Consider the following 16,316-nt stretch of genomic DNA (forward strand, 5'->3'; position numbering starts at 1 on the left):
GCGCCGGGCTCGGGGTCGGGCCGTGCGGCGGGGAGGGGCGGAGGGGCCGCCGCGGGCCGGGGGCTGCCGGGGGGTGGAGCCGAGGGAGCGGCTCCGCTTCCCTCCGGTGAGGGGTTCCCGGCGGGTGGGGGGGTCCGGGGTGCGGCACGCGGCGATGGGCCGAGAGCGGGATGGGAGCCGTCCCTCGGTGCGGCGCTCCCCGCGCTGCTGCCCGCCGTCCCGCGGCGCTCGTCCTTCCCTCCGGGACGGGTCCGAGGGCGGAGGTGTCCGGGGCGTTCCGCACCGCGTCCCGGAGGGGTGCCGGGCGGCCCGGGAGAGGGAACGGCGCCGAGAGCGAACGCCGCAGGGCTGTGCGCTGCGCTCCGGTGGCTGCGCTGGGAGCACAAACAAACGGAGCTGCTCTGCTGCCCGAGCGCCGGGGGATGTGTCAGTCCGGCAGGGCGCTGCCACCCCCCCGCTGCTGCGCGCTGTGCTGCGGGGCGCACATCGGGCGACGCGATAGCGGGAGCTGCTCCTGCTTTCCTTTTTCTTTCTTCTTCCCTTCCCAGCAGCTCTGTGCATGGCCTGCTTTCTCTTTTCTTCGGGGGATTTCGCTTTGTTTTGAAGGCCTGGTTGTCAGCGCACAGCTCTGCAGGGCCCGTTGTGTGCCCAGGGCTGTGATCCGGTGCCCCTCTGGGTGCTGCTGTAGAGATGGTGTTCCTGCACGGCTCTTGGCAGTGCTTTCTGCCCCACTGGCTGCTCAGGCCCGGGGCTGCCCTCTGCTCCCAGCATTGTTTGCAGGCAGGCATTGTTTGCCCGGCCTGCCTGGTGCTGTGCTGGCTGCAGACAGGTTTGGCCGTCTCCCCGGGGGGCTGCAGGCAGGTTTCTGTGTGGTCACACGCAGTGAGGGTGAAGCCCAGTGTCACCCCGCTGGGGGCACGGCAGCCATCAGAGCCACCCAGGGACTGTGACGCACACTGCAGATGTGCTGGGCAGCCACCAGCCCTCCAGCGTAGCCTCTTCTGGCTCTGAATTTAAGGCCGCTGCAGAGCTAGGTGGTTCACCTGGAGCTGTGGGCTCAGGGCAGCGTTTCTCCTAGAGGAACCATTCCTGCACTGAGCTGGGGGATCCTCAGGGGCTGCCCTGGGCTGTAGGACCTGGTTTGTCCACGGCTGCACGGTGGCTTTGCAGCACGGCTCAGGCTGAAGCTCTGCTGCTGTTGGCTTTTCCCCAGGCGGAGGCTGGGGATGTGCTGCAGTTTGGAAGTGCCGACAGCAGCAGCATCCTGTGGCTGGGAGCTTGGATTTACAGGGCACGCAGCGACTCATGGGCTCTATCTCCAGGAGACTTTTGGGGCTGCTCTGCCCTGTCCCTCTGTGCCCGGCTGCTGTCCACTGGGGCACTGCTGCACAGCCAGGAAGGGAAGCACTGGTGCTCCTTTTCAGGAGGTCCAGCAGTCCCCTGGGACACAGATGGTGTGTGGCACGGGGACGTCTTCACCTTGTTCTGGGATGGAGGAGGGCGACAGCTGGTGCCGGAGGTGGTGCAGCTGATGCTGGAGCTTTGGTGTTCCCCACGTGTCTGCCCAATGTGCACAGCTCCCAGCAGCACTCGTGTTTCCTGGCTGGATTTTCCAGAGCATCAGTGAGAGTCAAGACTTCTCACCGTTTCTTGAGAAATTTGGTCACCAAATTTGATCTGTGGGATGGCAGCAGAGAGGGGTCTCGGAGCCCCACGCCATGCAGGTTGTGGCGTTGCTGTTTCAGCCTGCGGCGAGCAGAGGCTTCCAGGCTTCTCTGCTTTTTCTTGAGACACAGAGCATCATCTGAGTCATCGTGGTCACGATGGTCAATATCCTTCTCCATGCCTGTGTGACAGATGGATGTCACCCAAACCCCCGCTGCAGAGGGGGCCGCTGACCGTCCCTGCTGGCCAGGGCCACTGTGCGGAGTGATGCCACCCAGGACTGCAGCTGCCCTTTCTCCAGGCGCTACCCCCATAGCTGTTCTGCCACAGGAGACTCTGGTGCTGTTGTGGCCCCTGCAGAGCTGACCCCTCCAGCACACCCAGATGAGTTTGCGACATTTGCCTGAAACAGTCCTTCTGGGCCATCGGGGTATTAAGGGACGTAATCGGCTTAATACCGGCTTCGTGCTTAAGGGGGTGGCTGGGGATGGGGGTGTCACAGGGTGGGGGCCGATGGGGACAGATGGGTCACAGGGTTGGGGCTGATGGAGATGGGAGGGGTGGCCCTTACTCTGGGGACAGGGGCAGTGATGGCTCCTGCCCTGCGCCTTAACCCCAGCCTGGGCCATGCATGTGGTGCTGTGTGCCCGCGCTGGGCCTGGGCTCTGCTCCCTGCAGCACAGGGCCCTGGGCTCCCGCCCCATGGTGCCACCGCCGGGTGTTTTTGTGGGGCTCTGCTCCCCACCTGCCCGGCCCCGGGGCCACATCGCCTCTCCCAGCCTGTGCTCTGCATGTTTTATCTACAGCAGCTGTTGTGAGGGTAATAAGAGCACCGAATGGAGGCAGCAGGCCTATGATTAGCCGTTTCATGAAGTAAGGATAATTGTAAGGGGAAGAAAGTGGCCGTTAAGTGCCTGGAGCTGGGCAGGAGCCCTTGGGTGGGCAGGATGGCAGTGTGGTGCTGCAGCAGGCCGGGGCTCGGGCAGCCCCCGATTGAAGCATTTTGTTGCCCCACTCTGAGCGCTTTGCATGGGCTGCTGGAGCGCGCTGCACCGAGTCCTGTTCCCATATGGGCATTTTCCATTTCCTCCAATTGTGTGTTTTGAATTCAAGGAAGAAAACGCAGGCAGAGCGGGAGCCTTCACTCCATCCTCCCGCCCGCGGAGCGCCGCGATCACGGCTGCTCCGTTTTGTGCCCAGCCCCGTGCTGCCCCGAGCAGCGCCTTTCTGGCTTTCAGACAGAGCCCGCGTGGCTCCTGCGCTTTTGTTTCCCTTCTGAGGAAGGAGGCGGAGGTGGCACAGAGTGGGGACAGAGTCCAGCTCTGTGCAGGGTGACGGTCCCGCTGCTGGGGATGCTGCGGCGCTGTGCGGCTGCCGGCGATTATCTGCGAGCCGCCCGCTAAGCTGGCAGAGAGACCCCGATAATCTGCCGGTAATGTGACCCGGCGCTGGGCTGCGGCGCGCTGCCGGCAGCGCTAATTCTTGGCTTCCTGGCTGGAAACGAGAAGCTTTGCTTGAGCCAGCTTCTACCTCACTGTGGATAAAAAAAAAAAAAAAAAAAAAAAGAAATTTCTGGGCACTTGCTCAGCTGTTTCACCTGCAGCCCTTCCCCGGGGGCCCTGGACGTGGCCGTGCTGTGGGAAAGCACCGTGCACCCAGTGAGGGCTGCAGGGCCACCTGTGAGGGGGACGTGCCCTCCGTGCCTGGAGCTGCGGGCGCTGCCCACATCCCTGGGCGCACTGGAGCTGGGGGCTGCATTGGGGCTGGGGGCAGCGTGTGGTCGGGTGGCGTGGGCAGGTCAGGCAGACCCCCGCACAGCTCACTCTGCTGCTGCCACCTCCAAGCTGCTAGAGAGCATTGTGTTAGCAAAATCGTGCCTGATCTGTCTTCACTAAAGGCTTCCAAATGTCTGCTGGAGGTGTGGGCCGCCAGCTAGGTGTGGGAGGGCTGTGGCTGTGGGAGCATCTGGCCCCGGTGGGCGCAGCGCTGCTGCTCTGAGGCCATGGCTCTCTGCCGTCCCCGCCTGCTGCAGCCAGCAACTGTCGGGTCAGGCCACCAGAAGGAAGGTCGGTGGTATGTTAGGCTGCAAGGACAGCAAGGTGCTTTGTGGCACTGCTGACAGCCTGCGGTCCCCGTGGAGCCGCTTCAGGTTTCCCCTGCTCCATCCACGTCCCATTGTGCCCCATCAGCCTGCCCCGGAAGAAGCCTAGGTGCTGCTTGGTTTGCACCAAGGAAATTGCGTGCAGCATCTGTTTCTCCTCCTCTTTCTTTCTTTCTTTTTTTTTATTTTATTTCTTCCTGATTATGTGAAGCTAATGATGCGTGGCTGGAGTGTAGCCCTGCTGCTGCAGAGCTGATACCAAAACCTCCCTCTGGAGCTGACCAAGAGCTGTTCCCAAGAGGAGGACAGTGTGACCACAGTGGCCACCGACCCACCTGCGGGTTCCTGTCCCTGTTCCCTGCTGCCCCCGGCTCTCTTGTGGCTCTGAGCGTGCCAGCAGCCTTGCCTGCTCTTGCAGCACTCGGGAGCCATTTCCATCCCCCACTGCCATCTCCCTTTCCTGCAGTGCCCATTAATCCCACTCCCGTTTCCATAATGTGCCCAGCAAATTGCCAAGGCGGTGAATTGTAATTTTTCTGCCCAGTAAGGGGTTCGAAGAGCAATGAAGTCCTGCTCCTACAGCTGGCACAGGGCAGGGCCCTTCTGGGAAAGGTTTCTTATGCTGTGAGGCCCCTGTGCATTCTTCCCAGCAGTGAGGCAGGTGGTGGCGACCTCATCCCAGTGCGTTCCCCTGCCCTGTGCCTCCTGGGGGCAGGCAGACCCAGCCCTGCCCCTTGTCACTGACCCTGGCACGGATCCTACCCGTGGCTGTGGCACGGGGCGCGTTGGGGGCAGCCGGTGCCGGATCCCTGCACCCACCTGGCTGGTGAGCACAGCATCCAAACAAGGCAAGCGCCGTGAGGCACGGGCTGGGGAAGGCGCTGGCGTTGCTCAACCAAACCTGCCAAACCAGGAGGTGGGCGAAGCTGCAGGGTGATTTATTTGCAGCCTTTGGCGTGGCACGGCAGGAACGCTGATGCAGGCTGTGTGGGAGGTTGGTGGCAGTAGGGCAGCGGCGTGGGGTGCGGGCTGCGTGGCCGTGTGCTCAGCTCCCAGGAGCAGCAGTGCAATGTGGCTCGTGCAGGTTTTGCTGCCTGCTTCTAAGTGCAAGACCGAGGGACGAGGGCCAACATGCCAGCTCCGCATGCCTGTTGCAGAATCCAGTTGCTGGGGTTTGCACTTAGGGAAAGCGCTTGTGGAGCAACGGGGGCAGGAGGGGTCACTGTGCTGCATTTTGGTGACAGGAGCACAGCAGCGATGTGAGCAGAGTGACGCTGCCAAGGGGCTGTGAGCTGAGGTCAAGCAGCACATGGCTGTGCAAGGGAACGCAACTGCTGCTGCACACCTGGAGCGAGGCTGGGAGGAAAGCCCCAGTGCTGCCAGCTCACAGGAAGGGCTCAGGGGCAGGCAGGCAGGCAATGAGCGGCTCCCACGTCACCAGGCCGGAGGAGGAGCAACCTTGGAGCACCGCTGCGGGCTCCCACCAGCTGTGCCGTGTTCTCTGCTGCCCTTACCTGTGCTGCTGAGTGCTGCTGGGTCGTGCCTGCAGCGGTGCTGGAGGTTCTCCAGGAGCCTCTTGGGTGCACTGCTGGATGCATTGCTGCACTGCTAGAATCACTGCTGAGCTCCTGAATGCCCCACTGGGTGTGCTGTGCTGGCACTGGCAGCAGAGCTGGGGCCCTGTTAGCCCAGAGGTTGGGTGTTACCCGTGTGCAGCACTCATATCAACCTCCTGCACTGATTAATTTCCCTCTTACGTTAACTTTTACCTTTTCACCTGCTGCATTTATGCACCAGGGAAGTTTCCTGTGTTCCATTAATACCCGGATATCCTCCTAGAATTTATTTCATTTTCACCTGTATGTTTTGGCCAGGATGTGAAAAAAACCAAAACCCTTTCCCTGGGGCTGTGAATGCCAGCAGCTCCATGTGCCATCAGAGTGCCCTGGCAGGCATGCGGCCTTGGTGCCAGCTGTCCCCACGTGGGTCCGTGGGGATGGGGAGTGCTCTGGGGAGCTCTCTGACCCGGGTCACCCATTTTGGGGTGTGTGTGCGTGTGTGTTTGTGTGTGCGTGCACCAGCAGCTCTCTGAGCAGCTCCCGTGCTCGGCACTGGATCCACTCTCACATGCCCTTGGCTCAGGCTCACGCTGCTGTTTGTTTTTCCACGCTGGCTGCAAGGTATTGAGCTCTCTCAGCCCTCCTGTTGGGGCCTGCCCTTGGGGCACTGAGCCTTCCTCCATGGCTCCCCACCAGAACCTGGTGCCAGGCTGCCTTTGCCTGCGCTGGGGATCGCTGCCCATCTGCGGGAGGTTCGGTGGAGCATCCTGCTCCCAGTTGGGTGCTGGGCCCCACGGCCTGGCTGCTGGGGCACAGGGCAGGGCTTTGGAGGGCTCCGAGGGCCCCAGAGCCAGCATGGCAAAGTGGGGAGCCCCAGCAGCACACCCTGCGGCGATATCTGCTCGCTAAACACCGATTGATGAAACATCGGGAGCTTAATTAGATCAGTGCCCGTCTGTCTCGCTCCTAATCCCAACCCGTGACAGCTGCACAAGCACAGCTCGTTCCTCAAACAGAGATAACGACCTATTATATATTGCAGGCTGCTTTATTTAACTGGTTGCTGGGTGCTGGCTGAGCACGCGGGGGCCATGGGCGTCCCCGGCCCTGCAGCTGCCATGGAACCTTCTCTGCACTGAAGCTAATGTTTGAAGTTTTGGTGTGGTTTTAAATGAAATCAGCATGGCCTTGAGTGAGAGACGAGGGTGGGTGAGTGGCAAGTAGAGGAAGTCCAGCTCCTGTGCCTAAGCCCCCAACTATTTTCCCATTGTGCATTAATTCACCTCTCTGCACAGCTCTGCACAGCTGAGCCCTGCGCTGGCTCCAAACAGATGGCCTTGGGCTGGGCTCTGACATCCCAACACCCTGACATCCCAACACCCTGACATCCCAACACCCTGACATTCCAACACCCTGACATCCCAACACCCTGCCATCCCAACACCCTGCCATTCCAACACCCTGACATTCCAACACCCTGGCAACCTGACACCCCAACACCTTGACATCCCAACATCTTAACACTCTGACACCTTGCCATCCCAACACCCCAACACCTTGACTCCCCAACGCCCTGACAACTCAGCACCCCAACACCCGAGTCTCAGTCCCACAAGTTTCCCTTTCCTGTTCTTGAGGGACAAGTAGCGAAGTTGTTCCTGATGGTGACAAGCAGCAGTGCTGAGGCCCAGGAGCGGGCTTTTGCTTTTTTACCATTTTTGATGACAGCTCCCACACGAGCATTGGCTGCGTGTTGATTTGGTTCTGGCTGCAGCCGCTCGGTTCTGTGTGGGTGCTGCGGGCGGGGGCTGAGCCCTCAGCACGGGACAGGGATGTGCAGGAGGCACCGAGGGGAGGTGGGGCCCTGGGGCTCGGGGTCCCAGGCAGCGCCCAGCCCCTGCTCCACGTGACGCCTCTCCTCCTGTCCGCAGCGGAGCCGTGTCCGCGGCGCCTGGACTGCGCCCTGCAGCGACGGAAGTTCTGCCCGCTGGGATCGAGCACCTGCGGCCCCTGCCTGCCCAACTTCCTGGAGGACAGCCATGGACACTGCCTGCAGGAGAAGCGCTCGCCCAGCGGTACGTGCCCGTACTTCAGCCCTGCACCCCATGGGAGGCGGTCCCGTGTCTTTGCCCCAAGCTGGGAGCACAGTGGCACCGGCACAGCCCCTCTCCCACCTTCATACCCATCCCTGGGAACAAGGAGCCTGTGCTGGGAGTGCCTGGGGGCCCTTCCTGCTGGATGGGCACCTCTGAATGGGAGGGGAGAACCACAAAGCGAAGCAGCCTAGTGCTGTCAGTCAGAGAGATGGGTGCTGGGTAGGATCTGTTCGTGGCATTCAGCAGCAGGCAGGGGTGGGTGTCCTGCTTGTGTGCTCTGCTGGGGGGGTTGAGTTTATTCTGTGAAGTCTTGGGAGCAAATTTTCCTCTTAGAAGTGCTGCATCTCCATAGCAACCCAGCTCTGTGTCGGTGTGGCAGGGAGATGCGGGGCCACAAGCAGCATCCTCTGCTGGGGGTGCCTCCACCTCTGCTCCTCCCATCCCCACAGCCACCATCATCCCGGCTGTGGCTTCAGGCAGCGTGCCGGCAGCTGGCTCGCCTTCAGCCCCTGTCTGTGTAGAAGACAGAGACTCCTGAATCCTCTGTTTGAGCATACTGGAGTCCATCAGCATCCTGAGGCTGCCCACAGCCCTTTGCAGGGAGGTACTGACTGCTCTCTGGGTGCTTTTGCATCCTAAGTGCTGATCCTGCATTTTGCTCAGGCAGTGCCTGGCTCCTGGCTGCATCAGTGCATCTGCAGGGTTCTGCAGGGGTGCAGAGGAGCTGCGACAGCTGCACTGTGGAGGGGAAGGGGGGGGAAAGATGCAGTGCCAGCTTGGAAACTGTGGTTGCCATGCCCTCAAGGATGCCTAACCCTTTAAAGGGGCTGCCCACACAGCCGTGCTGCCCACGCCGCCCCTTTAAAGGGTCAGGCATCCTTCAGATGCTTGCGACTGCCAGTGACGCCGATCCTGGGATCCCAGCTGCTCACTGCAGTGCTGCTCCTGCGATTGGCTCCCGGCAGCAGCGTGGGCAGGAGCCAGGGCTCCTCTCCCTGGTGTGGGCACAGAGCTGTGCACTGCCGGCTCGGCTGTGCGGGGTGAGAAGCGCCGCTTTGGGTCTGGAGCAGATGATGCACTTGAGCCGCGTGTTCCTGCCGTTGGTGACGGCGTGCATGGGGATCTCGGCGTACCCTGCGCAGCACCAGCACAGAGGTGAGACGGGCTGTGTGGGACTCTGCCTGCCTGCTGCGAGCCACCTCAGGCTTGTGGCGGGGTCTGAGCCCACCGTGCTTTGGGAGGAGCGGGGCTGAAGTGGCGGTGAGTTTGTGCTCAGCGTCAGTGCTGCTGCTGCTCGGTCCCCATGGCATGGAGCCCACAGCGTGGCTGGGGCTGGTGGAGATGGGGCTGATCCTACAGAGCGTGAGGGAGAAGGAAGGGGGCTACTGGGCCGGCCCACTCCCTTTAGCTGCACTTCCCGGCACTCAGCAGGGATCTGCAGCCTCGAGGCAGGATGGTGTGGACAAGGGGATTTGTAGCAAGGCTGCGCCTGCAGCATTTGGGCATTCCCACTGTCAGTGCACCTGGGACAGCATCTCTCCTCCTGCCTTCCTCAGGAGACCGTGGGCAGAGAGTGCGAGGCTGGTAGCTGCTACTGCCATCAGAGGGCACCCAAGCCCTGCTGTCCCCAGCCTGCCAGCCGCCCCCTGTGCCCCTGTGCTGCCCTTCACCTTCACACATCCTGGGGCAGGGCTGCACTTCCTGCCCCGGTGCTTCACTGCTCCCTCCTCGGTGCCCCTCCCTGCACTGCAGGCAGACAGACGTGATGGTCGCTGAGGAAGTTGCTCTGCTGCTGTTAAAATGAAATGCTTTTAAAAATGTAATGGCCAAGAATGAAGAGGCGAGCGCTTGTTTCAAACCGAGTGAAATTGAGGTGTGGGGATTTTTAGCCGCTGAAAGGGAATGTGGAAATAAGAACTGATTGATGCAGGTGAGTCACTTGCCTGGGTTCTGCTGAAAGCGAGCACATGGCTGTAATGTTCTAATGCCGCTTTAAATGCACAGAGCTCTGTGCTCTGTGTCCCACAGAACCCTGTGAGTGGCCCTTTCTGTCTGCTCAGTGTTGGGGTGGTTTTTTTGAGTTTTTTAGATTTTTTTATGCACATCACATCAATGCTCTGGAAATATCAGCAGTTACGGCAGCATGTGCCCAAAGCATGGCTGTGACATGGGCCCTGCACCCCAATACTGCAGGCACAAACACAGCCCAGTTCTCCCAGGGATTCAGGGTAGGGTTGGGATTGGGATTGAGGTTAAATTTGGGGTTAGGGTTAAGGCTGGGGTTAAGTTTAGGATTAGGGTTACAGCGATGGCTCTTCATGCTCATTTTGGAGCCTTGTGTGCACACATTTCAAACTAGGGGCTGAGATTCTCAGCCAAGCCTGTGATCCTAAAAGGCAGCAGTCAGGGAAGCACGAGGACAGTTCTGGGAACCATGAGGGCTGTGCCTCCCTCTGCTGAGCTAAAGTGGAACGGGTCACATAGGTGCTGAGCTGTGACCTCGCTGTCCTGCTGCACTCCAGCCCGGCCGTGGTTCCTGGGCCAGCCCACGGTGTCCCCGTTTGAGGCTGATGCTTGGCTTAGGCAGACAGGCAGTGGCTGTGAGTCACAAGGACAGGTGGGGGCGGCCGAGGGGCTCTGTGCCCAGCTGGGAAGGATCGGTGTTTATTTCCAAACACTCCAAGCGATGACAAATTCCAGAGGAGCTGTAATTGTTATAACCTTGAATTTTCCGGGAACCGAGCTGCCCGCACCTTGCCTTTGTATGTCTTGATTTACCCTCCAGGGCTTCCCACTGGGGACAGCCTTAATGCAGCAGTTGAGAGGGAGCAGGGAGGTCTTCTGGCTTTGAAGCTGAGTTTGATCCTGTTAAAAGCCGCATATGTGAGCAGCGGGCACCGCGAGCGAGGCTCGGTGCTTCCCCTCCAGCTCCGTGCCGCTCTGCGCCGCAGCTCCACAGGAGGGCACCCCCGGGCTGTGCCACGCCGTGGGGCTGCAGGCTGAGCTCCACAGCACCGCCTCAGCCCCATCCAGGGTGATGCTCGCTCTGACCCCAGGCTGGCTTCTCCCCTGGCGGCCGGCCCGTGCGCCCACCTCACTCCCGTGTTTCTCTTGGTGCAGGGAGGACGTCCGTTCCCAGCTTAGAGGAAGAAATCGACTTTCTGGCAGACGTGCTGGCCAGGCAAGATGCTACCCGTCCCCACGCCCTGCGAGATGGCAAGCCCAGGAGTAAGTGCTGCTTGCGCTCAGTGAAGTCCCTCTCAGGCCTCTTGTGGGAGCTAATGGGGCAGGGGACTGCACCAGGGCTTCTGTCAGCTCCTGGATGGGACGGGGCGGCAGCGGCAGAGGCACAGGGCCACACGGCCCAGCCCTACTGCTGAGGTGTCCCCTGCTCGCCCAGTTCCTGACCCCAAGTGGTTTGGGTCGCACCAGCCCCAAACTGCATGGCTGCACATCAGGCACAACCGCTCTGCTCACACCGCCCTGCTCACACCGCCCTGCTCACACCGCCCTGCTCACACGGCTCTGCTCACACGGCTCTGCTCACATGGCTCTGCTCACACCGCCCTGCTCACACCGCTCTGCTCACACCGCCCTGCTCACACCGCCCTGCTCACACCGCCCTGCTCACACGGCTCTGCTCACACGGCTCTGCTCACATGGCTCTGCTCACACCGCCCTGCTCACACCGCCCTGCTCACACAGCTCTGCTCACACCGCCCTGCTCACACCGCCCTGCTCACACCTCCCTGCTCACACAGCTCTGCTCACACCGCCCTGCTCACACCACTCTGCTCACACTGCTCTGCTCACACCGCTCTGCTCACACCGCCCTGCTCACACTGCCCTGCTCCCTCCGCCCTGCTCACACCTGGCTTTGTCCTGCAGCCACCCCTTCCCCCACCGGGAGACAGCGAGCGCCCAGCAGGCTGAGGCAGGAGCTTCTGCAGCGGGGCCCGGCCAGCAGCAAGGCAGCTGCCATGCTCCCCACCTCTACCACTGCCACTTCACCGAAGTACCCCGTGGAGGCAGCCCCTGTCCCTTCGAATGACGATGTGGTGCTCGGTAAGGCCGACGACAATGGCAGTGACTGGGCTGGCTCTGCAGTGCTGGGGGTGCTGCTGCGCCCTGAGGCTTAGCTCGGTTTCCCTCTGCAGGGCTGATCGTGGTGTGCACACTGGCTGGGATCTCCGCTCTGATTGTGGCTGCAGTCTGCTGGTGCAGGTGAGCTGGGTCTGCTGGTAGCAGTAAAACCCTCGGTGTCCCTCAGTGTCCCTGTGCCCAGGGAGCTCTTCTCATGCTCTTCTCTGGGGCTTGGAGAGGGCTTGGAGGAAAGGCAAGAGCTGTCTTCGATGGTCCCAATGCAGACACAATAGTGTTCGTGTCCCCTTGAAGTTGGGTCTGGAGGACAGGCTCCTGGGAGCGGTGGCACCTGCTGTGGCATCACTGCAGCACTGGGTGCCAACACCACACATTGGTGGCTCATCTCCAGCTCCCTGTGTGCCATGGCCTGTGGTATGGAGGTGGCTGTGACTTTTCCTGTGCCATGGCACAGAACAGGAATCAGGGTGGGAGGGCACCTGCTCTTCCCTGGAGCTGCTCCTGCCAGCACTGTCCTCTCCTCCTGTCAGGCTGCAGAAGGAGGTCAGGCTGGCACAGAAAGCAGACTACTCGGCGCAGAGAGTGGCCAGTCCTCTGCCCTACGACAAGATCTCGGTAAGGAGCTGTCGCAGTGGGCTGGGATATGTTCCCCACGGGGCCCTGCTGGCTGGGCACTCTGCTCTCTGGAGCGCTGCCCTCATGCTGCTGCTGCTGCTCTCTCCAGCCTGGGGACAAGACGCTGGCTCAGAGCGCCCAGATGTACCACTACCAGCACCAAAAGCAGCAGATGCTCTCCATGGAGAAGTAAGCAGCCTCATCTTTGCCAGAGCTGCCAGGGCTGAGCATCCCAAAAGCTCAGAGGGCAGCTTGTCCTTCCGGAACCCCCCCACCCCAGCTCTGTCCTCGGGCAGCACCATCTGGGTGGCTGTCCGTGAGCTGGGATCCCGTTGACCTCCCCTCTCGCCACAGGCATAAAGAAGAGCCCAAGGTGCCGGACTCTGCCTCATCCGATGAAGAGAACGAGGACGGAGACTTCACGGTGTACGAGTGCCCCGGGCTGGCTCCGGTAAGGCGGCTGCAGGGCGGCTGCGGGGGGGTGCGGGACCCCGTGCCCACAAGTGGCAAGAAGGCTTCACCAAACCCCGAAGCAGCCGAGCCTTTCTGCCTTCCCGCTGTGCCCTCAGCCCCGAAGGCTGCTGCGCTGTGTCCCGAGATGTGCCCCTCTATGGGGCCGGGACGTGGGCGCGGGGCGAGTGTCCCGTCCCGTCCCGTCCCGTCCCGGTGGCCTCGAGCACGGACTGTCGCGGCTCCTCGCCTCCCGGGGCCGGAGGGGCCACTTCTGGCCCAGCAGCTCGAAGGGACTCGAGGCAGGGCAGCTCCTGACAGCCCTGGGTACAAAGAGCACAAAGCGGTCTCGGAGCCGCCTTTCACATGGTAATGGTGCGGAGCCCGACCATCAGGGCTCAGATTAAGGGTCATCATTACGTCTTTACAGGCCCATTAAGGGACAGTTGACGCAGTCTGGGCGATGAACCCCACTGCTGCCAACGCGGCTCCGGTCCTCCCGGACGGGCTTCTGTGCCCCCCGAGGGCTCCGGGCCCAGCGCTGTGCACGGGGGAGGGGGGGGGTTGACCCGCAGGCCCTGACCGGCCGCTTCTCCCCTCCATCTCGCTCTGCAGACCGGAGAAATGGAAGTGAGGAACCCGCTGTTCGACGACTCCTCCCTGCACCCCCCGAACCCCAGGGTGCACCCGTAACGCCCCGCGCCCGAGCTCTCTGCGGACCGCACGACCCGGGCAGGGCACGGCCCCCCCCGGCGGACTGCTCGACGCCTGCCCAATAAACACCCACTAACAGCCGTGGGACGGGGGCTGCCCTGCTTCAAGCGTCCTTGTCCTCTTTGCCGCTGTGATCGCGTCCCTGCCGCCGCCCGCTGCTCCGGGGCACCGAGGGGGCCGGGGATCCCTGCTGTGCTGTGCTTTGCGGAGGGCAGGGGTCTGTGTCCCGGTGCTGCATCCTCAGCGCAGCAGCGACCCGCTGTGAGGTGGCCCTGAGCCGCCCCGTGCAACCCGTGGGGCCGGAGCTGAGAGCAGTCCTGGAGCCGCTGAGCCCCGGGGTGGGGGGACCCTGTGGGCTCACTGCAGGTGGAGGTCGTCCTTGAGGCCATTGCAGCTCGCCAGGATCTGACCCCAGGCCTCGGTGCGATGAACGGTCCGAAGGGGTTCAGCATTTCAGTTTTAAACCGATAGGGGAGGAAGGAGAGGAGCGCAGGAGCTGCAGGCCGGGGGCACTCGCTGTTCTGCAGTGCTGCGCTGCTCCCTGAGCCCCATGGTACCCACAGGGTGAGCATGGCTGAGCCCAGTGCCGAGCAGAGGCACCCCCTGCACGCCATCTCCCCCAGCACCTGCCCTTCTCTGTGCCCACGGCCTGCCCGGCAGACCCACACCTTTCACAGCCTCCCTATGGAGCTGCCCCGAGCAGCTCTCTGTGACACGGGACAGCCTCCTTCCGTCCATCCTGGGCTCCCACCCTCCATCTGCACCCTCTGCCCTTGTCTGTGTCTGTGTAGAGCATGCAGGAGCCTGGGGCTTTGTGTCCTTGCCAGCTGCTGCTGACACATCCCTGATGCTCCAAGCCCAAAGTCTGCACTGCCCTCGGCCTGGGATGAGTTTGGGGTTGCTTTTCACAGATGTGGTTTCACGTCCAGAGCCCTGCACAGGCATTGCAGCTGCAGGTGCCCCTGCTGCATGCAGGAGGCCCATTGCAGGCGCAGCACAGCGGGGATGGCAGCATGGCCCCGTGGCAGCGTGGCAGTGCTGTGGGGCAGCGGTCATCACTGCACAGATCCTTTCTCTTTGCCGCGCTGTTACACGTGGGTCGCTGCCCCTCTCCCTGAGACCATTGTTATTGTATGGATTGTAGTTATTTTAAAAGGAGATTTTATTAAACGACCATGTTTGAGACCCATGTGAGTGTGTGCTCTGCCCCGCTGCAGCTTTGCTCTGTGGCAGTTTATAGGTAGCAGGCTGGGGCCTCGGACTGGGGGGAGTTGGAGTGCAAGGGGTCAGGGGGGCTGCTGCTGCTCCCCTGTTCTAAAACCTTCCCCAGGAGAGAGCGAGGGTGACCTCCCGCCCTCCTGCTCCAGCGGCAGAGCTCTTGGCAGCACTTCTCCCAGATGCAGTGAGAGACAGTTGCATTTCTTGCTTCTCAGATGGGGTTGTTTGCCAAAACATCCCCCAGGTTGGGGCAGGTTTCCCTGCAGAGGCGCTGGATGGGAGCCCCGGCTGCCTCTGCCCGCACCCACCCGGCCCTAAATCACCCGGGGCGGTCCCTCCCACCCCGCTAATCTCTCGCCCCCCGGGGCCGGGCCCTTCGCACCTCGGCGGGGCTGGCAGATAAGGGCTATCGGTGCCCCCTCCCGCCAGCCATTGTGTAGCCGTTGGAGCTGCTCTCCCGGCCCTTTGATCACGGCAGCCCCCTCACGCTGATACCATCTTGTCTCCTTCGGGTTTCGGCGCTGCAGGGTCGGGTGCTATTGTGCAGCCCCGGAGGGTCCTTCGCTGACTCATCTCCAAAGCACCCGAGTACCATCGGGGGGCTCGGCTCACCCCTGCTCCGGGCTGCCCCGCAGCTGGGGCACGTCTGGCACTGCCTGCACCCTGACACTGTGCTGGACTCCCCACCACACCGCCTGGTGTTCCTTCCTATGGGGGACTGCGGCCTCCAGCTGCAGCCCCGCATCCCTGCCCTGCAGGCAGCATCGCACCTCGTCACCAGGGCTGTGCTGTGCGCTGACCAGGGGAAATGCAGCTTTCACACAATCACTGCCCCCAGAGCTCCTAGTTCTGGCTTTCCTTTGCTCCTGAAGCGCAGCAGCCTCTCAAAGCACACCCGGGTCTTTTGGCTTTCCCCACCAAAAAGGCAGCAGAGAAGGAAGAGCTGCCAGGTTCAGGTGCAGCAGGGCGATACCCAAATCACACCCCAGGATCTGTACTGAGGAGGCCTTTCCAGGAAGAACAGTGCCCACAGCCACCCTCCAGGATGCTCAGCTCAGCTCCTGTCAGCCCTCTTCAGCCCCTGCATCATCCTCAGCACTGCAGCAGCTCTCAGAGCCCAGAGAGCAGGGGGCCCCAGGCTGAGCAGAGGGGCATGGGAGCACAGCCACAGCTCAGGAAGGCACGCTCAGCCCTGGCAGCTCTGCTGGTGGAGCCAAGCAAACCACGGTGTCATGGAGGAGAGGCAGTTATCCTCCTAGGGATGGGACTTTGGTGCTGAGCCCAGTGCTCGTGCTCCTCAGGTGGGCCTGAGGTGCAGATGGGGACATGAGGTCCATTCAGGCCCCATCCCCATCATGTGCAGGTCTGCAGCCCACCACACAGCTCTGCCTGGGCAGCACCAACTGAAACTGTGGCATCCAGCAGTGACGGCTGTGTCACTGACTGGCGGTGAATAAAACATCACCTTTGAGCACACACTCCTAATACCTTTTTTCTCCAAGGGAGAGCAAGCCAGAACACTTGGCAAAGGAAAGAGACAAATGTTTGCACATTTTTGCTGTCCCAGCTTGCTGCCTTCCTACCGAGCTGGGGAGCACACACAGTTCACTCCACTAAGCTTTTTCCAGCAGGATCCCACTGATCTCTGGCGGCTTACAGAGCTTGGGCTGCCAGCAGAGAATGCAGCTGGAGACCGAGTACAGAGAGCCTGAGGCATCCTGCCTGCAGCATCCCTCCTGCCCCGGGCACGCAGCTCCAGGGCTGCCCACCCCAAAGGGAGAGGAGATGTGAGCCCCA

General features: G+C 61.8%; 1 protein-coding gene across 1 annotated transcript; it reads left to right on the forward strand.

The window, feature by feature from the left end:
* Positions 1-3,667: 3,667 nt before the first annotated feature.
* On the forward strand, positions 3,668-14,490 carry NPDC1 (neural proliferation, differentiation and control 1). Its single transcript, XM_042891470.1, has 9 exons — positions 3,668-3,731; positions 7,017-7,400; positions 10,542-10,649; positions 11,310-11,486; positions 11,579-11,645; positions 12,053-12,137; positions 12,247-12,326; positions 12,492-12,588; positions 13,203-14,490. Exons 1-9 carry the CDS (start codon positions 3,668-3,670, stop codon positions 13,278-13,280), a joined length of 1,140 nt encoding a protein of 379 aa, XP_042747404.1. The 3' UTR covers positions 13,281-14,490.
* The last annotated feature ends 1,826 nt before the right edge of the window (positions 14,491-16,316 follow it).

The sequence above is a fragment of the Lagopus leucura genome, unplaced genomic scaffold (genome assembly GCF_019238085.1).
Source record: "Lagopus leucura isolate 7727_CA_CO unplaced genomic scaffold, USGS_WTPT01 35301-2_obj-0_obj, whole genome shotgun sequence".
Lineage (NCBI taxonomy): Eukaryota > Metazoa > Chordata > Aves > Galliformes > Phasianidae > Lagopus > Lagopus leucura.